The 24,749-nt window shown below is 36.9% G+C and overlaps 1 protein-coding gene and 1 long non-coding RNA gene across 7 annotated transcripts; one reads left to right on the top strand and one right to left on the bottom strand.

The window, feature by feature from the left end:
* Positions 1 to 655: 655 nt before the first annotated feature.
* On the bottom strand, positions 656 to 4,855 carry LOC111877543 (uncharacterized). The gene is made up of 14 exons (XM_023874062.3): positions 4,357 to 4,855; positions 3,748 to 3,924; positions 3,542 to 3,666; positions 3,322 to 3,457; positions 3,046 to 3,252; positions 2,882 to 2,977; positions 2,690 to 2,749; positions 2,498 to 2,572; positions 2,350 to 2,403; positions 2,140 to 2,241; positions 1,558 to 2,043; positions 1,327 to 1,464; positions 1,121 to 1,228; positions 656 to 881 (listed from the first exon to the last, which is right to left on the bottom strand). Exons 1-14 carry the CDS (start codon positions 4,762 to 4,764, stop codon positions 732 to 734), a joined length of 2,322 nt encoding a protein of 773 aa, XP_023729830.1. The 5' UTR covers positions 4,765 to 4,855; the 3' UTR covers positions 656 to 731.
* A 214-nt stretch (positions 4,856 to 5,069) lies between these two features.
* On the top strand, positions 5,070 to 9,496 carry LOC111877540 (uncharacterized). Of its 6 annotated transcripts, none has more exons than XR_008225435.1 (6): positions 5,070 to 5,950; positions 6,107 to 6,242; positions 6,387 to 6,491; positions 6,568 to 7,398; positions 7,504 to 8,063; positions 8,747 to 9,496. It is a non-coding gene; the product is annotated as an uncharacterized LOC111877540 (long non-coding RNA). The 6 variants fall into 6 exon arrangements; XR_002845451.3 differs by having other exon boundaries at positions 5,071 to 5,950; positions 6,568 to 8,063; positions 8,747 to 8,801; positions 8,898 to 9,496; XR_008225434.1 differs by having other exon boundaries at positions 5,074 to 5,530; positions 5,692 to 5,950; positions 6,568 to 8,063.
* The last annotated feature ends 15,253 nt before the right edge of the window (positions 9,497 to 24,749 follow it).

Below are 24,749 nucleotides of genomic sequence, written 5' to 3'. Positions count from 1 at the left end.
TTTGTTTATAATATACGACCTTGATACAATTCTCCATCATCACTAAATACCAAAAAACTATGGGATTGACTCATATAGACCAACTTCAAATGGAATTTAAACAAAATAAAAGGAAAAAAGATATGAAAGAAGAAAACAAACATATTTCAAACTTCTTTATTCTCATTGAATATAGATAACAAAAAAAGAAGACAACCAAATGCTTCTATTATACACAAAATAATTTCAATTAAATAATCAATTAAGTAGCATAAGGTAAAGAATGAGTTTGAGAGTTTCAAATGAATATGATTTACGATAACTTATCTTCAACCACATTCATTTGAACAAGTTTTTTATAAGAGATAGATAGATAGATAGATAGATAGATATAGATATACAGATTAGGAAGGCGTTATTGTTATCGTCTTGCCAATTAGTACCAATTGTTATAGATACTAATGTATGTGGTTAAATATTATGTTTAACATAAATTTCATGTAGAAGGATACATTTTCCATTAACTCATGTTAAGACCTTATTTTTATTATTATTATTTTTTTTTTCTTTCAGTTCAACCAAACTGTGAAATGGGTAATCTCTAACTGACTATTAAACCGACTTTACTCATTTATCAAAACTAACCTTATTCTAGATATAGCTTAGAGAGCAAATATCATCATCAAATCAAATCTATACCAAACTGATATGTGTATCTAAAAGAATTTTTGTACAAAAAGAATAGATATGAATCATTTCCATGCTTTCTGACCACGAAACTGTTTGCCAGCTGTCTTGGCCTTGAGCTTTTTCTGACGGCGAGATCTTTCCACCTTTGATCTCTTGGCAGCCAAAGGCATTGCCTTCTTGTGTTCCTTTTGCCGATTGCTTAGTCCACCACTCTATATATATATATTATAAATAACTAAAATTAAGTAATATTACAATAAATGCTATACAACAACGTTTCACATTTTTACTAATCTATATAACAACGTTTTCACTTTTTGACAAACTTATACAACAATATTTTACTTTTTTTTTACCAAATTACATATGCAACTAACAAGAATTATGCCAAACCAGATTTCAACCATATTTTAGTTCTTGAATGAACAATAAAATTAAAATAAAAACAGACCTTTTTCTGCTTGATAGCAGCTCTTGCTTGATACTTTTCCCCATCTTCTCTTCCTGCTTTGATCAAAGCCTTCCTTTCCTCCTTTGTCATCTTTTTTCTTATGTTAGCCTATACACAAATAAATAATTATTTAGTCCATTTCATAACTCATGTACTCCTTTTATAACTAATAAATATTCCTTTTATGATTGATTTTTGAGACTTACTTCAAGCGAAAATCCATCAACTCTTTTCAAACTGAGTTGAGGAGAAGTTGGGACCTTAAAGCCTGTTGTTGATTTCAGATCTGAAGATTTTTTCAACATTCCATGATTCGCCAATGCAACTTTTGCTTCCTTCTTTGCCTGTTTCACAATAAATTAAAAAAAAATATGTATAATTAATTATATAAGTAGCAGAATAATACTATTTAAGGTGTAAAAAAAAAGGCGACTTACTTTTAGCTCTTTGATTCTCTGAAAATCTTTATTTGAGAGAATACCATCTGTTGTTGTTGCCTCACCCTCCAATTTAGCTCCTGCTAGTCTCTTACGAGCCCTAAGACTTTGATTTGCCACATCAACTTCTCCATCAACATCTTCAAATTTCCTTTTTTGCCCTTTCCTTTTCTCAGATCCCCTTGAATCAATACACATCCCATCCACCTCCTCCTCATCATCATCATCAGATACTTCATCCTCTTCACTTCCCATTTCTTCATCATCATCTTCTTCTTCTTCAAATTCCAAACCTCCATCATCAGTGCTGATGTCAGCATCGATAGATTCACCATCCTCATCAGAAGCATTGCTGACATCATCATCCAGAAGTAGCTCAGCCCCAGGGACATCACTGGGAACAGTAACCTCACCAAATGCTTTTGGCTTTGCTTTTGGATCAGTTGGCCGACCACGATCCTTCTTTATCAGAAGTGAAGGACAAATCTACAGAAGAAGAAAAAGACAAGTTTACCCTTCTAACCTAAAACACAAATAAATTTGGACACACACACAGAAAGAGAGAATTGATGACAGTAGTACCCCTCTGAACAATGAAATAAGTGAACAAGCTGCTGATGAAACTGCCTTCTCGTGTGATTTCTTATACAGCACAAGATCTTGCAGCAAATCCTCTGTCATTAACTGAAGAACAAAAAAACAAAAGTAAAAAGGGTAAAAAATAAGTTTTCTCTTTTTTTATTCTTTCAACAAGAAAAAAAAAATTCATTCCATAAAAAGTAAGAAGCTTACCAGAGGAATACGCAAACATATTTCACGCACAACATTCAACCCAACAGCAATTGACTGAAAAGTGCAGATGAAACACAAATTTTGTGTAAAAATTCACTTAAAAAGAGTAAGTAATATAACAAAAAAATATCCAATGAAAGACACCTACCTCTGTAGATGATCGATTATGCACAAATTGATTAACTATTTGCTTGAATAATGGTTCAACTGCATCAGGTGGCACCTGCTCCACATAACTTGATCAAATTTTTTTTATATATAATATAATGGTAACAAAAAACACATTCATTTAAATGATTTCAATGAAAAAAATAAAAAGGTTAAGTTACATATTACATACCATATCATGACAGGCTTGAACAGCTGCTGAAAGTAAGTTTGTCACATCCTTTTGGTGGGGCTGAAAATTTCACAACAAAGATGATGATTTCATGATACCAGTGAATTAAATAACAATTAGAAAGTAGAAAACTTGTGAATATGAACAAGAACTAGAGACTAGAAAGTATAATTAATGCATTAATTATAGTACCTGAACAAACTTTTGAAGAAAAGGATAAAAGTTCAATACAAGCAATTGATGAAGTCCAATAGTACGTGCAACCACTTTCACCATCATCATTTTTATCTGAAACATTACAGGGGTGTATTGGGAGGTTGTCAAAATGAGACATAAAGGGGTATATTAGTAATTACCTCAAAACGTTCACTACATGTTTGAAGTTGTGAGAATAGCTTCTCAGCAAACCCCTGAGCATCTTTCAAAGCATTGAGTGGTGAATAGTAGTTCGAGTTATCATTCCTTTCAGATGAGATACGTTGTTGCTTTTTCATGCTACGTATCACACGTTGCAACTTTGCTTTCTTTTTCTTTTTGCTGGATGTTGCCCCTGTATTCTTGGCCTATTTTGATGATATAAATACTAAGAGCACTGAAGAAGAAACCAATTATCTTGAAAGAAAGCAACTAACCTTGTAAATAGCCTCTTTACTCACGACAACATGAGATTGATGGATTGCTTCTTCTTCATCACTTGACTCATCACTGTCATTGTCTTGCTCAATTTTTTCATAATCAAGAAGAAATGACAGAGCTGCAATCATAATCCTGGTGGAAGAACAAAAAATCTTGATTTGTTACATGAAATAGGATACATATTACATAATATAAGAATATTTTGATTTGATGAACCTTGATGATGGGTGGAAACATGCCCAACATATAGCATTGGCTGTTCTATCATCAAACCAGATCTTCCTCCTATGAAGATCACATACTGTGACAAGTGACCTCATTGCTTTCTTTTCATCCTCTTCCTGAAGCAACATAAAAAGGATATTACATATGGTTGGATACTGAATAAGTTTGACAAAGAGGTTGGAAAGGTAAAAGTATACCTGTAGCATTGAGAATAAAATACTTTGAAGTGCTCTGTTTTCTGTTTCGTTCTTGTGTTTCTGATTCATACGCCTGATACTATGAATGACATGAGAGGATGCCAATTCTTTTAAAGGTTTGTCACTCAAAATCTGAAGCTCCATGAACAATGCAAGAGTCTCCTTGATAGCAAGGATCTGTTAATACAAAGGATCCGAGTCAAACCCCCAAAGTGATTGAACGAGAAAAAGATACACCCAAATTTCTTGTAAAATTATCAGTTCTACCCAGAAAAGGCAATTCCAATTTCTGCTATGAAGTCAATCCTATTGCTGTTGAGATCTAAAATCAACCTCAATACTGTTTGGGGGCGTTTGGGATTGATTATTTACCTCAATACGCACTTTTCAAACTCAATCCCAAATTAATTTTTTTAGCACATTGTGTTTGGTATGAAATTTAACGTACTTTATCAGTTATTTCTCGAACATTAATAGATTTTGAAGTTGCAAATTGGTCGATTCCCGATTGATGGTACAGTTCTTTTATTGGCAAACAGAAAATTACTAACCTACGGGTGCGGTGTGTGTACACATAGTCAAACGATCTTATTCCAACTTAGATGATACCTTGCGATTAAGAAGAAGAATCAGAGCTTGTGTAACAGTGACACGAAGCGAAGATGGAAGCACGCGAGCGGATGAACTAAGAAATTCCACGAGCTCTTTCGGGTAGTGTAAGAGCTGGTTAGGGTACAATGGCGTAACGTGAGCCAAGAACATGGCCAGGTCACCGAGGTCTTTGGCAATGGTAGGGTCGCTTCCAACGCCGCCACTGACGACGGAGGTGAAATTTAGTGCCGCCTGTTGTTGAAAAAGTTCGACAGACGACTTGAATTGGCTGTAAATCAGGGTTAACTCGGTCTCGTAGCAATCAGGGTGGCATTTCGTTTTTGATGGAAGCGTAGGCAGGCTGAGTTTTTCCGACGTTAGGCCAGACGCCGACAACGCGTCCGCCGTGATTGCATTCGCCGGCATCCTTTATTTGGTAAGCTACACGATTTCACCTTCCCTGTGTTCGGAGCAATATACAGAAGCCCCTAAACCCTATATAAAGGTTTTGATGGCGGTTGTAAAAGGTTTTGATGGCGGTTGTATATTATATAATATACTTTTTAGCCCTTTTATTTTGAGTAATATTACACATAACGACTGTTGTTTAGATCCTAATAAGAGATAACCCCTTCTTTATATGGAATCACATTTTGCAAGCAATTTTCGTACTTTTGACTTTTTTTTTTTTTTTTTTTTTAATTTTATTCTAATGTCAAATATTTGTTTTAGTATAGTATAATATTTTTTGTATCGTTATTGTTATTTATTTATTTATTTATGATACTTAGAGCAATTTTCATTGAGTATGTTGTTTCTTTTAAGGTTAAAGGAATTTTTGTTTATGATACTTAGAACAACCTTTCAAAGAGTATGTGATTTCTTTTATTGTTAAAAGGAATCTTTAGAATGATCGGGGATTTGAAATCTAATTTGACAATTTTCTCATATTTGGTTCAAGTTTTTGAAAGAAATTGAAACTTTAAAAGAGTTCAATTTTACATCAATGAAATTGAAAGTCGCTTCCATCAACAATAAGAAGAATTAAAATCCCATTTAAATTCTATTATCAACACCAACAATCATCACCACGACTACTCGACAACATCAATAACCACCACCCATCAAGCCATCACCCATTGCAACCACCACCACCCCTACAACATCACCTGTTTTGTTCTACTGTCTTCAAGTGTGTTTCTAGAGCCGATTCCATCATCTTTACTTTCCTACTCTGCTGCTTTTCCCCACCTTTTGTTCTTCGTTTTATGTCGCCCTCTCTCTACTATTATTTGTTTGGCACGGATGCTTTTTAGCTTTTTTTTTATGATTAATTTCCTTTTATTTTTATAGGTCGCGTGTGATCCTTCCCCAACAGATGAAATCTTCCACCGCTTCACATCTGCTTGCCACGAATCTCTTTCCACCGCCTGTGCAATTTAGTCGGCCCCTTTTCTACTTCGCTTGCAGTATCGGGGCTTTTTTTTTCTACCTCTCTTGTAGTACAAATTGAGAAACGGTGGAAAATGATGACGTTCGACACCTAGAAAGCTCAACCGATATGCAACTGAGAGGAGACGCGTCTCTTTCGCTTATTCCTCCATCACCTTAGGTTAATTTCCATTGCTTTTCTCCTTCGGTTGACTTCTTCTTTTGCTTTGCTTCTGTTGCACACCTCATGCCGACCTTCCAGTTTCTTTTCACTACTGATTTTGACAACGCCGATTTTGTTATTGTTGCCCTAACTTTCACTCCCTAAATTTTACAGGTTGCTCCTCTGATTAAGCCAAAGCGCCGACTTTCTGTATTTGGGTGATGATTCCTTCTTCAATTTGTCTTCTAGACGACCATCATCGCTGCCTCCATTGCTCGCTATGGATATTCTGTTTGTCGTCGGCCTCTAGGTATGTTCTCTCTGCTCTACTTTGTCCCCTCGGCCCTCTGTCATATGTTGACTCCATGCTCTCGGTGTTCTTTCTGGTGATAAACCTAATAATGACTCCATTTCTTCCTTTCCCTCATCATATTCTTCATGTAATTGTGGAAAGACTGGAGAATGTGGCGGTTACCTACATGGATTCCTTGGCTTGACCCTCCACTATTGCTCTTGATATCAACCATAGTACCACATCTACCTCTACCTTTGAAATCAGGTAGTCCACTAATTTGTTGCATTTTTAATTTGTTTTTCTACATTTGAGAACGTTTGCTTTGTTGTTTGTTACCCAGGTTAGTACAGATAGATGTGTTTGCGGTTTTTTACGGGTTTACAAAAGATGCACCCCAAGTGTTTGATGTAACGTCTCAAAGAAAGTATGACTCAAGTTCCCAAGTGTGTACAGATAGATGGGTTTGTGGTTTTTTTTGTTGCTTGCTTTGTGTTATACTAGATTTCTAACAAACGATAAAAAATTTCGTTGATGCATGTAATTTTAGAGAGTTAAAATTCATTTGCAACGAATTTTTTAACCAGCCAATGCTGCATATTAGTCCAGTCCGTAGGATGCGACTTAAAAATTTTGTTCACTTATTAGTTCATATTTTATGTTTATTTCCAATTTATTATATTTAAAAATTTCAATTTATTTGGTGTGTTTCAAGTAATGACTGCAACTTTTCAATAACTTTATACTGTGAAACAGCTTATAAACATAAGATTTTATAAATTATAAAAAAGAGAATATACTCTAAAAGGATTAACTTTTCTGATGATTCCAACAGAAAAGTGTATCCATTTAAACAATTTTCTCTAGATTCGTTGTTAGCAACTTTAACAAAACTCCTTGCAACATCAAGGTATGAGGATCACTGTAGAAAAAAGAGTAAATATATTTTTATGATATTAACAGTTGGAAAATAATTAGATTTTATGTAGTCAATTTTCCAAATGTTGTCCAAGATTATCTTAGTCTTTTTCTGGGCACCATTTACTCTGTTCCACCATATGGAATGAAAAGATTTCCTGTTGCAGCATTTCTCATCATTGTCACAGTATTTGACATTCTTTGCGTTACTAATTACCATTACTAAAGATCTACCTGATTTAGAGGATCACCAAAAGTAAGTTTTTAAAATATGGAATTTTAATATTTTTCCATCTTTTTTTTAATTGATTATGATATCGTTTTCCGGGTTTTAAATTTCTACTTTTGCAACATAACTTAGAGTAAGAAACATTGGTTTACTACAATCCGATCTCCTTATGGTGAATTATATTTGGTTCAATAGTTGCAGCATTCTACTTGCCTCAGGTGAACACTTTATATAACAGGTAATATTATTAGTGGAGCTTCACTTACCCTGTTGGCAGTTTCAAGCTATCAGTATATTCTGTATAAATCTGGTCACTATTGTTTAGAAATTACATATGGATTATGTTTCATCAAGCAATCGATTAAGTAGTTTGCAGAAAAGAGCTGCCATATGATATGCATTGCATATGGTAGGGATTTATGCAAGAAAACTGAAATAACATTGAATAATAAGACAAATGTCATAAAGAAGTTCAATAATTATAGTTAATTGTTACTAAGTTTTTGGGCATGCTTCCATTGATATGCAGGTATTAGTGTATCTTATACTGCTCCAACAAGACATGGATGCCTGAAGGTGGTTGAGAATAACTGCTGTACTTCCAGAAGAGGAACTTTTAATACCCTTTTGATTTGTTTTCTGCTTATATTGGAGTGCATTTTGGCTCTTATGCTGTAAACAAATAATAAAAGGTTCTTTCAAAAAGTTTATTCCTTACAAAATATCAGTTATGAACATACTATCATTTAAAAAAAAAAAAAAGATCTTTTCCAATATTCATTAATACATAATATTCCCTTACCATGATAAATTAGCTTTTTGTTTATGACATAAAAATTGACAAAATATTTTCACTTTATTGCTACCAAAGATTGCTATTAGTCATCTGGTTCCACATAACTCATGTTGTTATTGGCTGCAAGGGTAAAAGTGTCATTTTGTATATCTCACCCATGGATCCAGTTATCATATCTATTGTCTTATTATATATTATATAATTATATAATTATATTAAAACATAGTTCCCAATTCAACAGTAAAGTGTTTCTATTAGACCTCTTAGAATTTTTTTTTTCTTAATCTGTATTTTTCCAATGACGGTCGGTTCCGTTACTATTAATTAATAGAAATAAGGTTAGTGTCGACGATGTTTATCGTTTCTATTTCCCCATTTTATTCGATGCTCTGTCATGAATGAGTTCATGACAGATGTGAAGTAAAATTATGGGGAAAAAGTCCTCATTCAGTTAGAAAGTTTTCCAAACCACAACATGTCAACTTTTGGTTTTGACGATGATATCCATGTAGAATATATAGACCAAATATTTTAACTTTTTTTTTACTTTCTTTTAATAATTTTTATTTGTTTTTTCAGGTGACAAAACCATTATAATTTGTTATAGGGAACAAGTAATTGTATTGGACAGAAGGTATTCAGAGATTAGTTATGGAAATTCGTAACTACTTAATAGAAAAAGTCTTGGATTTTTACAATATTGCCCTCATGAATCGATAATTACATCCAGGGAGTTGGAGATGGATTACCAACTAATGTCTGAAAAAATACAATTCTAACACTTTTGCAGAGAACCCTGTGCGTTCAGCTGGTGGACTTGTATTGATTTCCACTTAGTTCTTTTGGGTTTAGTTGTCCCGAATACATATCCGGTTTAGTTGTCCCGAATACATATCCGATCCCCGCTCACTAGTTATTATTATTATTATATTTCATACATTTTTAAATTATTATCATTTGGTTATGTCCGATGCATCTTCATGTGTCACACCCCAAAACCGATAACGGCGGAAAACGTTTCGGGGTGGAGGACGTCATGTACAGAGTCATCACAATTGCATAATAGTAAAAACAAGAAACATTCAACGGCGGAAAACGTTTCGGGGTGGAGGACGTCATGTACAGTATCATCACAATTGCATAATAGTAAAAACAAGAAACATTCAACGGCGGAAAACGTTTCGGGGTGGAGGACGTCATGTACAGTATCATCACAATTGCATAATAGTAAAAACAAGAAACATTCAACGGCGGAAAACGTTTCGGGGTGGAGGACGTCATGTACAGTATCATCACAATTGCATAATAGTAAAAACAAGAAACATTCAATCATTGCATTACATAGTGAATTTAATTACAAATGTGTTTTGAAATGTTCAACAAACACCAAAAGTAAATCAAAAATAAGAGATGGATCTTGTAAGCTCCACCTTCTCTAAAAGCTGCACCTGTAACTGTCTATCTTTGACCTGAGAATATAAGTTATTTTGAAAACGAATATCAGCGTAAAGCTGGTGAGTTCATAAGAGTTTAGTGTTAGATTTCTGTATAAAAAGCATTAGAACCGATAGTATGAAAAGCTGCAATTTACATTCTTAAGTAGTAGAAAAAACCTAGAAAATCCTATATTTTTCAGAAATACATTGTGAATGAAAACCTTTAAGAAACATGAAATTTTCATCTTTGAAATCCATTTATTGTGAAAGTGTAATATTAAATCTCCAATAAGTAATGCAATATGATAATTTATGCCTGAAGTCAATAATAGTGGCGCAAACTTCCTTTAGTGATAGACTCTTGATTACTTCGAGATATTAACTTAACTTTTAGTTTAGTATTTTAGTGTAGTTGTAGTGTATTTCTTGTATGTTACCGATAGTGTGAGAAGTAGAGGACCCCATGACCTTCCCGGTCATGCACAGTGTAACACAGTAGTGGCATCCCTGAGCCTGTACGGCTTGGACTGTAGTTAACAGTCGGGATGTAATAGCGTCTGCCCCGTATAGATCTATACATATAGCGTCGTCTTCCTGTCGGAAAACTCTGGGCGTAGTGCGTAGCAAATAGAGAATCTCGTAGTGAGTTAGTGTGTTATCTCCTGATTGATGCTTTCTCTTGTATTATAGTGTAGTAGTCTTTTGTATAACTCGTGGTGTGTTCTCTTATTAGTGTATAGTATCGTAATAGAGTGTATTATAGTGTGTAGAGTAGTAGCTATAGCGAGTAATAGTGGCCATAACTATACCTATTATAGTTAACTTAGTGCGTATGATTCTTGTCAGTTTAGTGGTTTCAACATCGAATGAACTGAAAACACTCGTATCCAACACTAATATATATGATATATAACTAAGAAATCAACGACAGTCGGACGGATAACAACTACCCTAAGCCCACAATCAAACAAGAACAGGAAATAAGGCGAGCTATCGGTCCTAAGTCCTTCAAGTCTTACTTATATAAATATATTGGTGTGGTTACATTTTATAAGGAATTTATTTAATAAAAATCTTGTCAAAAGGGAACATTTAGAAAATTGATCTTTTATCCAAAATAGTTTTGAAAACGAAAATCCTTTTTATAAAATATAGTGGTAAATCACATGTGATTTGAACTACGAATAGTGAATCACATGTGATTAATTTCCGTAACATGAATAATTGACTTGTATAAATTTCCATAAACATGTATAATTGACTTGTATCCCCCCCTAAAACATATAAAACATTTGAAAGGTTCATTAAAGGGGTATGAACTCACCTGAAATCGCGTAAATCGGGTGAATCGGGTGAAAGTGTCGGTTGAGCGTTTTGTACCAAATAACGACTTGTGCACCTTTTAGGACCCTAATGTCATATGAAATATGTATTTTACAAGAAATTCATCATTTTATGCTTTTCATTAAAGTATTTAGGCATTCTAGCATCGATTCGGGGTTTTAGGGCTTAGAAGGGGTTCCCGGGAGTAGTACAAGGCCAAGAGGGGTTTACGAGGGAGTCCAAGAGTTTACTCCCTTGGAGTTTACGGCCCAAAGGCCACTCCTTGGGAGTTTACGGCCGTAAGCCCCTAGGCTTGGCCGTAAACTCATGTCCTCCTCCAAAAGTGCAAGTTAAGGCCTCAAATCAACTCCATATATTTCTAGTAAATGCCTAGGACTAATTTGGAGGGTTAGAACCTTCAATTGGTGTCACTTGGGGGAGTTTACGGTCCAGGCTTGTGCTTGGGCCGTAAACTCCATTTTGTCCCTCAAAATGGATTGTTAAATGGTCCAAATCACTCCCTTAAATCCTAGTTCAATTCTAGAAGGCCTTAGGTGAGTTTTTGGGACTTTTTACCAAGGAAATTGGGTGTTTACGGCCCAAGAATAGTCTTGGCCGTAAACTCCTCTTTTAGGGTCTAAAATGTGTTGTTTAATGGCCTTAAGCATTTCCTAGGGTCATAACCTAATTCCCACATGCCTTAGATGAGTTTTTTAGGCAAATTAGCATGGAAATTTGGTGTTTACGGCCTAAGCACAAGCTTGGGCCGTAAACTCCCTTTTAGGTCCTAAAAACTTGTGTTTTCATGTCCAAACTCATCTAGGCTATTTCCTTTATTAATATCCAAGCTTAAAGGAAAAGAAAATGGAACATTTGGCCAAGTTTTGGGTGTTTACGGCCTAAGAGGCTTTCTAGGCCGTAAACTCCCTTTAATCCACTAAATCTTATGATTTTTGACCTTTAAATGCAATAGAATATGTTTAGAATAAGATAGGGAAGAAACCCTTACGTCTGGAAGCCGGAATTCGCGGTTTTGGAGTCGGGTTTGGGTCTAGAGAGAGAAAGTAGTGAGAGAGAGTGAATGAGTGGTAAAAGAGTGTTCAAATGGTGTTCACTCTCATTTTATATGCCTCGGGTATTGCACCCGGTACACGGCTACCCGATGCTAAAGTTTAACGGGGTTAAATCTTTTTACCCGGGTGAAGTGGTTGAAAAGTAATATATAACTCTATTTGGTTAAACGGGGTTAACACTTACAAATTATAATCACTTATGATAATATCAAGAAATATTAATAACTAGATATTTATTTATTGACGACTCCAACCATTACGGAAAATAATATATAACGACGAATTCCGTTAGTGAAGACGAGATTTTGTAACGACAACAAATTTGGGTTGTCACATCATCACCCCGTTAGGGGAATTTCGTCCCGAAATTTAGAATTCAAACAGATAAGTTATTACAATACTACTAAGCAAAGAGATGAAGATATTTGAGTTTCATTTGATCCTCGCGCTCCCAAGTGAATTCCGGTCCCCGCTTGGTGTTCCACCGAACCTTCACGATTGGGATGCGACTTTGTTTCGTTCGTTTTACTTCCCGATCCATAATCTCCGCAGGCTCTTCTACAAAGTTGAGGCTCTCATTGACCTCGACCTCGTCGAGGGGAATCACGAGAGTCTCGTCGGACAGGCATTTCTTCAAGTTTGAGACGTGAAAGGTAGGGTGTATGTTGCTTAGTCCGTGGGGTAAGTTGAGTTTGTAAGCTAGTGGGCCGGTTCTGGCGAGAATCTCAAAAGGCCCTATGTACCTTGGGTTTAACTTTCCACGCTTTCCGAAGCGTATCGTGCCTTTCCAGGGCGAGACCTTCAAAAGGACTCGGTCTCCCACCTGGAATTCCAAGGGTTTTCTCCGTTTGTCTGCGTAGCTTTTCTGTCGATCCCTAGCGGCTTTTAGTCGTCCGCGAATCTGTACGATCTTTTCGGTCGTTTCTCGAATAATCTCCGGACCAGTGAGAGCGCTATTAGGAACTCGTCATTTAGCTAACTGAGTGTCACCCACCTCAGCCCAGCACAGAGGGGATCTGCACTTCCGGCCGTAGAGGGCTTCGAATGGAGCTGCCTTGATACGCTGTCACACCCCCGAACCAGACGGCGGAAACGTCCGGGGGCTGTCGTGACTCAATTGAATACCATAACATTGAATATATATGAAACAAACAACATTCGTCACCATTCATCAACATAATACAACCAGTAGTGTTTACATGTCATACATTGTTTGAGATATTACATTTCCAAAAATTAATATTGTTTGGTTCAGTCAAAAATAAACTGCAACCGTCACTGAGCATGATTTCCCTTGATTCACTGGTTCCCTGAGAATACAAGTATTTTGAAAAACGTCAACATATGAAATGTTGGTGAGTTCATAAGTAGTGTTTGAAATCGAATGTTTATATTGTTTGAAAAACCACCAGAAAATCCGATATTTTCCGAAAAGAAAAGCTTTCGAAAACGTTTGTGAAGATCCATAAGTATGCTTGTTTGTTTCTATACTTGCAAAAATTGTTCATTTAAGTTGTATGCGTTTAAAATCTGTATGTGATAAAAACCCTAGGGAAACCCGATGTTCCCCTAGTTCTTTTGAAATCCATTGTGTTGCGTTGAAACCATTACAAAAATAGTAGTGTCGGTCCCAAGCGACGTTGGAAGGTTCTCGAGCATTGATTATTTACTACAAACCCGCATTACACAAATACCCGGTTTATAGATATACCAACGATTCCCGAAGGCGTCGTCAGTACTAATCACGTTATCCAACCGCCCGGACTATGAGTGGTCCCGCATCCGAAGAGAAAGAGGTCACGAAGACCCCGATAACTCTATTAACCGGCTGGGGAAAAATGTGTGCGAGGGGTCCCCGACCCGCCTCGTAAAATGTGTAGACTTTTCTAGCAATACCATGGCCCTTGGGGTCCAATGGTACAAGCCATTGAAAGTCACCCTACGTTGTGCCAAGTCGGTAAGACTCAACACTTCGTAGAAAAAAAATGTCTTCGGGCCTTAAGATCAGGTCATTGGGCTAGCTAGGCCCAACAAACAAGATTTTACACTTTTGGGGCCCGAAGATGGTGCGTAGACGTCTGTGCACACTCGTATGTATGTGTATTACCAATCGTTATTTGTATGTATCAAAGAGTTAGTAGTTGTAGGTTTCCATTGGCTCGAGACCGAGCCAATTCGTTTAACAACGACTTTTGGTATTGTAATGAGTTGTATTTCGTTGATAGTTGAGGTGTCATTATTTGATCACATTGTACATGATGAATCAGCCTTGAAATATTTCTGGTTTCAGCCCCTCATTATTTGTAAAAATTACATTTTCAACCCTTTTATTTAAATATTTCCCGGTTTGGTCCTTAAACTATTTTTCTTGACCTTTTAACACCAAAAAGTATTGAATTTAACATTTTCCAGCATATTTTTCATAGAATACAGATTAAGTCCCTGAAAATGCAGTTTTTCTCGGTTCTAGCCCATCTTTTCGCAATTTTGACAATTTTGGCCCAAAATGGAAAATTTTTGCAACTTTGGTCCTTTTTAAATTTAAAAAGCATTTTAAACCTTTGAAAAGGGTTTGGGACACTTATAGTCCACTGTTTTACAGAATTTCACAGTTTTGGCCCTTCAAAACAGAAAAATTCACATAATGGGCCTTATTGGGCCGAAATTTGCATTTTTAGCCCAATAGGCTTGAAATTTATGTTTTTAATCCACCAATTGAATAGAATTCCAGAAATAGCTTTATTGAAACTGTTTTAACACATTTCAACCCTCAGAATCTGTAAAATGTCATTTTGGGCCCTTAATTTTGTATTTTTCACATTTTTGGCCCAAAATGTGTGTTTTTAGCTTAAGGAAAATTGTTGTTAACCACTTAGCTATTTTTCTTGTATCACTTATTATGTAGGAACACATTTGAAGCTAATATCATAAAACATGAGTTATATCTCGGTTTTGAGGGGTTTAATGGCTAGATCCAACATTAAAACACATATAAGCATACATATAAGCATGGAAATCATACAAGGCATACAAACACATATAGATCTACACTTTCACTTGTATTCCCCCCCACAAAAACTCTTAAAAACAGAAAATAGGGGTATGAATCTCACCTTGGGTGTGTAGGTTCGGTTTTTGCAATGAAAATGGAAGGAAAAATGAAGTGTTTTTGGCCTTGGCTCCCTTTGGTGAAGATCTTGAGTTTGAGATGGTTTGAGGATGCTAGATCACGATTTTTGTCACACCCCAAAACCGAGAACGGCGGAAACGTTCTGGGGCGGAGGACGTCATGTATAATATCAACAACAATGTAAAGTAGTAAACAAGCAACAACATCATCCATTGCATTAATAAAATAATTATTATACAATTGTATTCTGACATATTTTGATAAACACTAAAGCATAAATCAAAATGAAAGATAAGTCTTGAATAAGCTCCATCTTCCGTTTTCCTTGCATCGGTACCTGTCTATGATGACCTGAGGATACAAGTAATTTTGAAAGCGAGTATCAGCTTTAAAGCTGGTGAGATCATAAGTATTAATGTGTCTTAATGTGTGAAAACTTATAATTTCTAAGACTTGACATTGCTTTGAAAGAAAACGAGTATAAGTATGAAAATATTTGTAGCTCAACTGTATATGTTTGAAAATCCCTAGAAATCCCTATGATTCCTATTAGTAACAAAAGGAGTCTTCTACCAAGACTTAACTGTTCTGTGTGTATGTGACTCTTGTAAGAGTAAGTATTTTTCCAAAGTATAACTATCATTACTCAAAATATCTTTTGTATATTTATGTTTAAGTGAGGTTATCACTGAAATATGTACTGGAAAAATTAACGTAGTACTAAATCGTAGCTCTAAAAGGGCTACTATTTATCAACAGATAGCATCTACATTACCGCGCTTCCTATGAAAATTCGCGAAGTGAATGTAATGGGAAAGGAATGGTACTATGGTGTAGTGTCGAACTACAACCGTACCTATTACCTTAAATCTAGGGTAAACCTACCAAGTACCACAGTATTTGGATATATATTTAGGTATATATATCAATACACCGATACTCAACTTGCCTTATTTGATGGATAAGGTATAATGTGATGTCTAGATCCCAGACTGTTTCGCTCCCCTATCAGAGGGATTTTAGGACCCACACACGACCCCTGCATGAATGCAAGCCGTGAGCACCACATTACCTGCGATCATGTATACTCGATATAACCATCACATTCGTAGTGTGATTTATCAGTATAGTTAGATCCTAAACTGGTTCTGAGCTATAGCCCCTAATGACGTCTATCCTATGTATATGAAAGCGTACTCATGTAAGTGTGATCACGTAATTGTACTTATGGTGTACTGAAATGTTCTACGTGTGCTAGCTGTAATGTGTGATCTCTTTATCTAGCAAGTATTGTCATGTAAGTACTCTAGTATAGTTGTATATGTTCTCGTAGTATAGTTGTATATATTCTCTTCCTAGTATAGACTCATGAATGAACTGACTCATTGATCTAGCAGTTGTAATAGTATGATTCTGTGTTACCCCGATGGTAACTTGTTAACAGTGTGTTTAGTACGTATGATTATGGAAGTACTTTTATGTCTATATATGTATATTTGATATATAATTAATATGGAAACGACCTTCGGATGGTCACCCAAAATCCTATCAGACCACATCCAAATCGAGGAAAAGGAAACAAGGTGGATAGCCTTCCTAAGCCCTTTAAACATTATTTATACTTCTATACATATATGGGCATGCAATTTGTAATATAAAAGCATAAATAAGTTTGGTAAAACATTTGAAACATAAATATTAGTTTAAGGAAAGATCGACTTGATGTCAATCTATAAAACAATTTTGAAGGCATAAGTTTGATAAAACAATATAAGTATGAGGAACATTTGTTTGAAACACAGTTGTAAATAAGTTTGAAATATGAATAAACAGAGTAAGAGGTACAGTGTAATAAGGAGTTTAAAACATATAAAATGTTTATAAAAATCATTTGAAGGAAACTGTTTGGTAAAACGGCTAATGAGTAGCCAAATCTTTTGAATGTTGTATATTAATCACATGTGATTGATGTAATAAGTAATATACTCCTACTTACTAATCACATGCGATTGACATAATAAGTAGCATGATTCTACTTGTATCCCCCCCCATAAAGCATTTAAAAGTAGTTTAAAACATTATTTAAGGGGTATGAACTCACATGAAAGCTTGAAGATAGCGAGATGGAAAACCGGGCAGAGTTTCGTCTCGGGAAACGGATTTTCCTCGGGATTCTCGGGAATCTCGGGAGTAAAATCGACCCTCGGGACTTGAGCAAAAAGACCAGAGCTTCGGGTTATAACGGGCACGGAAAACGAGGCAAGATCGAGAGAGAAATGAGAGAATTGAGCAACTTTTTCGGAAAGCCTCGCATCCTATTTATAGGAAGGCTGAACCGCCTCCGAACGCGGGGCGTACGCTCGTACGCAGCGCGTACGCGTACGTCATGCATGACCGAAGCCTCGACTGCCTCGGTTCGGATGGGACGGGTTGCTGGGTACGCGGGTCGGATGGGACGGCGGGTCGGACGGGACAGCGGGTCGGACGGGTCGGAGCTTCGGACGGGTCGGACGGGTTAGATTCTTCGGATATTGGCGACGTGGACGATCCGAAGCCCTTGATCTCAGTACGCGGGGCGTACGAAGGTACGCAGGGCGTACTTCGGACCTATCCGATGACTCCCCTTCGGATAATACCAGGAATTTACAATTAAATTTATATTTATTTTAATTAAACTTCTAAAATTCATATCTCCCTCATACGAACTCCGTTTTTGACGTTCTTTATATCCACGCGAAGGTAAGACCATGATCTACAACTTTCGTTTAGATTCCGTTGGCAAATTCCGAAATTATTTTTATTATTTATTTATTAAAATGACGTGATTAAGGAATTTCTTCTAAAATTCATAACTTTCACATCCGAAGTCAGATTTGGACGTTCTTTTTATGCACGATCATAGATTGAGGTTGTCTATAACTTCCATTTAGATACTTAAGGCTAAAAACTATTGCATCGAAATTTCGCGTTTTACGATTAATCGCTGATGCCGGTTTTTCCGAAAATCTTCGGTTGGTCATAACTTCTTCATTATAACTCGGATTTTAGGGTTCTTTATATGTACGAAAACCTTGATACGGTTCCTACTACTTTAATTAACCCAAATAAGATTTTAGGAAAGTTATATTTTGACCTAAATTTGATTGGTTTTACATTACATTGTCTCGAAATATCGGGTTGTCACATCATCCCCCCGTTAAAGGGAATTTCGTCCCGAAATTAGAATTTAAGCAAGGAAGTATGCACGAATAATCGAGTCGTGAGGAGGAAACTTCTTAATCGATTGGTTCTAACGCACCTAAGTGATAACGGGTTCTCGGTTGGCATTCCAACGAACCTTCACTAACTGGCGATGGCGTTTCTTCGTCCGCTTGACCTCTCGGTCGAGGGTCACTATGGTTCTAATACGAAGGCGAGGATCTCGACGAGTGGACTTGCAAGAGTCCTAACGGAAAGGTATGGTTTCACGATCGAGATGCGAAGAGTAGAAAGTACGTTACTGAGTTCGCGGAGTAGGTCTTGTTTGTGTGAGGCACAGGACCGATTCTGATAAGAATCTCGGAGGTCCTGTCTAACTTGGATTTAGATTCCCACGCTTTACGAAGCGTATTAATCCATTCCCAGAGTGAGTTATCCTAAAGAACTTGGTCACTCACTTGGAATATCAAAGGTTCCTTTTCTTACGTAACTTCCCAGTCAAAGGCCACCCCTTGCTGGGTCAAATTCGTACGAGTTTCTGTAGCTTGCGAGGAGTTCCGAATGAACTAATGCGGTGGATCGGTAAGACCTAGAATCTGGCGAAGAACTGTCGGAGTCTCTGGTGTTGATAAATGCTCAACGGTTTTGACTAATTGTGAGAGTACTCAAAATTTCTCACACTACTATCAGTGTGTCCTAGAAATTTGACTCTTCAATTTCAAAACTCGTGCCTAGAGAACTTTGCTAAAAGTTCCACTGTAGGATTGTTACCATGGGCTTTCTTCTTACTACGAGGGTAGATAAGTAAGTCATCTCATGGGGAAAATGACGAATTGATCCAAGTAAGAAAGACGTAACCCTTCATTTAACTCATGAAAACCATGGGCGTATTGGTCCTATCCGAAAGGTATCACTACGAACTCGAAGTGTCCGTATCGGGTTTAGGAGATAGTCTTCCGGACATCCTCCCCTAACACTCGAACTGGTGATATTCGGATTCCAGATCCATTCCTGGAAGTAAATTCTTTCCTTACGTTTGCTCAACCATTTTGTCTATGTGAGGCAGAGATAATGATTTCTATGAAAGTTTTGACGAAGTCCTCGATATCTGAGGCACATACGATGCGATTCGTCGATCTCTGGAAGAATATGACCGGGGTTCTCTAGGGTGAGAAACCTAGTCTCTAATTCTAATTCTATGTGGTTCGCTTAGTTGTTTGCACTGTTCTGGTATCTCCATGGGTGTTTAAACTATAGGGCGATATGTTTTCGGGAGTTGTACTGGGTTCTAAGTTTATTCACATGACGATGTGATTACTCATATACGTAGGCAGTTTCTCCGCCCTAAAGTTCATATTAGAATTCATACATGGTATTACCATCACAATTTCGGGTATACGAGTTGTATATAATTAAGGTTGAAAAAGTAGTCGAATAACTGATTCTTCTTTAAGCTCACATCCCATCGGGGAAAAAGAAGTTAAAGTGGAATCATCAATTCTAAACCTGTAGAAGCTTGATTATATATCACTCTTATGTATACCATTCTCAGTGATAGATCAATAATATGAATCCTTGGATTGAACTTGACGTACTGCACGAGTGGTACTTCGGGGATTTCTTTGGCAAGAAAAAAAATAACTAAGGGGTACTCCTGGAATGAGTACTTCGGTGTTCTGATATGACGGCTTCGCTGAAAAAGTGATCTAGAAGAAAGAGATGTACGCATGAAGCTGTTTTTGCATCGATCAAATTGAATCTGATTGTATGATAATGTCGGAATCATACAGAAACTTTAAAGACATTAGAATTAAACATAGACGATTACAGTCAAAACACAACTGTGCAACCATAAACAGAGTTACAGTACTTTAGATTTACCACTAGACTATTGCTGCGAATAAGATATACTACAAAAGACAAGTATACGCAACACGAGAATTCCTATACAGACAGGATCTCGCAAAAGGTATGACTCTAGTTGCACTAGTTCTAGATAGTTTATAAGTCTGTTACAACGAAACGCCTTAAATACATTAACGTGGTTCCTGAGCAGGCTCTCCTGCAGCTGTGATCCTGGGAATCTTCCCGTCTGCGCCAGGGTTCTGCGTTATCGGGCAATCCTTCTTGAAGTGCCCTAACTCACCACATTGGTGGCATGACTGGCTAGTACCCACATCAATGGAGGAAGTGAAGTGTCGGGTAGGAGTTATGGGAACACGGGTGCTTTCCTTGTTTTCCTTCTTTGGGCAATCTCTTTTATAGTGCCCAAACTCACCACAGTTATAGCAATCTAGGCTGGCCCTATTGGTGAAGGTAGCTTTACAGAAACGGGCGATGTGTCCTTTCTTGTTGCAGTTCACGCACTGCAAGACGCGGCAAATTCCCTCGTGGTGGAAATTGCACCGGTCGCACTTCGGGAGTGTTCCCTTATATGGTCTGCTCGGTACTGGGATGGCAGAGATTTGTGGCTGCTGTCTGGCAATTTTCTGAAACCGTTTGCGTCCCACTTTGGCTTGACATTTTCTTTTCTTGTTCTCTGCTTTCTGGCTTTGCGAGCCTGTGGATGTTACTGTTGGATGACTTCCTGGATGGATATTGCGATTGGAAACTTTATTCCCATTAGCAGCATTGACTGTGCTGTTAGCGCTACGGTGCGCCATGACCGTGGTTACGGCCGCCACTACGGCAGCTGTAACTGTCGTTTGAAAGGTGGCGGCGTCCATCGGAAAAGTAAAGGTCTCGTTGCTTGGCTGGTTGTTTCCGGACGACGCCATGATTCTGTAACATGAAAGAGTAAAGATTTGTAAGTGATTATGGTTGACCCTGATGTACTTAGATTGTTCATGAAAAGAGTAAGAGTATGATCTCTAAGGTTTGACCTACATCCCTATGATGCAGTCCTAGTACGGAATGGAAGTATGATCGTAGAATGGTCACAAGACGTTTGTCGTTCGAGATGAGGTATCGTGGGTTGGTGAATAACAAGATCCAACCACTGAAGGAGACTTGGAAGTGTCTCCTGAATAAATCACCATAGTCCAATGACTTGACTAAAGCATGTTTCAGATAGACTTGAATGAAGGTAAGATAAAAGTACTTGAATGAAGAATGACACAGAAGTTAGCCGGCTGTCAATATCTTTGATATTCACGATGTAAGGGTTTTGGAAAACGGCCTTTTAAAGGTATCACATCATATCCCCAGAAGATAGTTCCTGACAGCATAAAGACCTAACTAAAGTACTTACGGAATCAAGATAATTTCATAGAAAATACCACATCGGGCATAGACAGAAAAACACGGTCTCTTGTTATAAGGGAAATAAAGCAAAGCGTCTACTACGGGCGACGGTCATCCCTCTGGTGAACTCTCAGTTCCATCAATTGACGTTCCATTGTCAAGTAGATGTCTTTCGCACACCATGTGGCATACTCGGAGTCCTATGACTTCGGCTCGTGATTCAGCTAGTGTTTGCAGCAGGTTCTCATGGTTTCTTTCTGATCTCTTGTGAGCATCTTCTAGATGAGTGGTGTGGAGGGTATGCATTCTAGCATAGGCGACTACTTCTGTAATCTGATGTGGAGCTGTCCTGCCTTGAATCTCATTTCGGGCCTCTCTGCGGACCAAGATTGGCCAGGCTCTATCTGCTAAGCCCTCATTGCTCAAGTCGTAAAAGTTTCGGTTGCCAATAAATGGCATGGGCTGATCTTGTTCTTGGCTCCATGTTTCCAAGCATTCCACTCACTCAGGGTCAGGCCATGAAAAGCCGGAAGAGGGTTAGGAATTTGAAACGGGAGCTACTCGGGGTAGGTTCTCAACTTCTGGTTCGGAGTTAGCATCATATGAAAAGTCTTCATCATGGTGATCATCCAAGGGGATAGGATGATCGTTCTCTGGTTCTTCTCCAAACCAACCAGCTATGACTTCATTCGGAAGATACTGGTTGTCACGGGGATGGAGTCCAGCTATGATTTTTATGCGAGAATTTAGAGTAAGAGGATAATTATTGAACTATCTAGATAATTATTTAGAAAACCTTCATTAGTTACATCGCTATTTGTGAAGTGCATACCAGCTATGTGTAATCTAAACAGGATAGACCTTCGAATAAGTGACCTTAGTTCCAAATTCACACAGAATAGGGGTAAGGCAAAATTTTCACAAATTCTAAGTCTATAACATCCTAATTACATATAGCCTCAGTGTATCCACTTAGCAACTATCAACTTAGTAATGAGGATTCCGTTTTAATTCTCAAGTATAAAGTACTTATAGTAACACCAAGATACACCTATAGTATTTTAAATTTATTGTTATGTTGTATTGTTCTCATTGTGGTAGGGTTGGTAAGATTTTAGCATTGTTGCAACCACACACTTAAACTTAGGCACATGCTAGTCAACCCTCGGATAATATAGGCGATCAGGCTATATCTTCCCAGTTTTGACCATATGTCTCTAAGCACACTTGTGTTGCCCAACAATCGTAATTCTTTTGTACTGTCCTAGTGACACTGATTTTAGTATGAATGCAGCACGTATACTTACTTAAATATTTTACTATTTAAAGTATAAACTCTAAATCAGAGTATTTTTAATCCCATATGTATTTATAGTTAGTATATCTTTTATGGGTTGATATACTCAATTCACTATAAACAATGCTCTGATACCAATCTGTCACACCCCAAAACCGAGAACGGCGGAAACGTTCTGGGGCGGAGGACGTCATGTATAATATCAACAACAATGTAAAGTAGTAAACAAGCAACAACATCATCCATTGCATTAATAAAATAATTATTATACAATTGTATTCTGACATATTTTGATAAACACTAAAGCATAAATCAAAATGAAAGATAAGTCTTGAATAAGCTCCATCTTCCGTTTTCCTTGCATCGGTACCTGTCTATGATGACCTGAGGATACAAGTAATTTTGAAAGCGAGTATCAGCTTTAAAGCTGGTGAGATCATAAGTATTAATGTGTCTTAATGTGTGAAAACTTATAATTTCTAAGACTTGACATTGCTTTGAAAGAAAACGAGTATAAGTATGAAAATATTTGTAGCTCAACTGTATATGTTTGAAAATCCCTAGAAATCCCTATGATTCCTATTAGTAACAAAAGGAGTCTTCTACCAAGACTTAACTGTTCTGTGTGTATGTGACTCTTGTAAGAGTAAGTATTTTTCCAAAGTATAACTATCATTACTCAAAATATCTTTTGTATATTTATGTTTAAGTGAGGTTATCACTGAAATATGTACTGGAAAAATTAACGTAGTACTAAATCGTAGCTCTAAAAGGGCTACTATTTATCAACAGATAGCATCTACATTACCGCGCTTCCTATGAAAATTCGCGAAGTGAATGTAATGGGAAAGGAATGGTACTATGGTGTAGTGTCGAACTACAACCGTACCTATTACCTTAAATCTAGGGTAAACCTACCAAGTACCACAGTATTTGGATATATATTTAGGTATATATATCAATACACCGATACTCAACTTGCCTTATTTGATGGATAAGGTATAATGTGATGTCTAGATCCCAGACTGTTTCGCTCCCCTATCAGAGGGATTTTAGGACCCACACACGACCCCTGCATGAATGCAAGCCGTGAGCACCACATTACCTGCGATCATGTATACTCGATATAACCATCACATTCGTAGTGTGATTTATCAGTATAGTTAGATCCTAAACTGGTTCTGAGCTATAGCCCCTAATGACGTCTATCCTATGTATATGAAAGCGTACTCATGTAAGTGTGATCACGTAATTGTACTTATGGTGTACTGAAATGTTCTACGTGTGCTAGCTGTAATGTGTGATCTCTTTATCTAGCAAGTATTGTCATGTAAGTACTCTAGTATAGTTGTATATGTTCTCGTAGTATAGTTGTATATATTCTCTTCCTAGTATAGACTCATGAATGAACTGACTCATTGATCTAGCAGTTGTAATAGTATGATTCTGTGTTACCCCGATGGTAACTTGTTAACAGTGTGTTTAGTACGTATGATTATGGAAGTACTTTTATGTCTATATATGTATATTTGATATATAATTAATATGGAAACGACCTTCGGATGGTCACCCAAAATCCTATCAGACCACATCCAAATCGAGGAAAAGGAAACAAGGTGGATAGCCTTCCTAAGCCCTTTAAACATTATTTATACTTCTATACATATATGGGCATGCAATTTGTAATATAAAAGCATAAATAAGTTTGGTAAAACATTTGAAACATAAATATTAGTTTAAGGAAAGATCGACTTGATGTCAATCTATAAAACAATTTTGAAGGCATAAGTTTGATAAAACAATATAAGTATGAGGAACATTTGTTTGAAACACAGTTGTAAATAAGTTTGAAATATGAATAAACAGAGTAAGAGGTACAGTG

The sequence above is a fragment of the Lactuca sativa genome, chromosome 8 (genome assembly GCF_002870075.4).
Source record: "Lactuca sativa cultivar Salinas chromosome 8, Lsat_Salinas_v11, whole genome shotgun sequence".
Classification (NCBI taxonomy): domain Eukaryota; kingdom Viridiplantae; phylum Streptophyta; class Magnoliopsida; order Asterales; family Asteraceae; genus Lactuca; species Lactuca sativa.
This window is presented reverse-complemented; position numbering and strand designations above follow the sequence as displayed.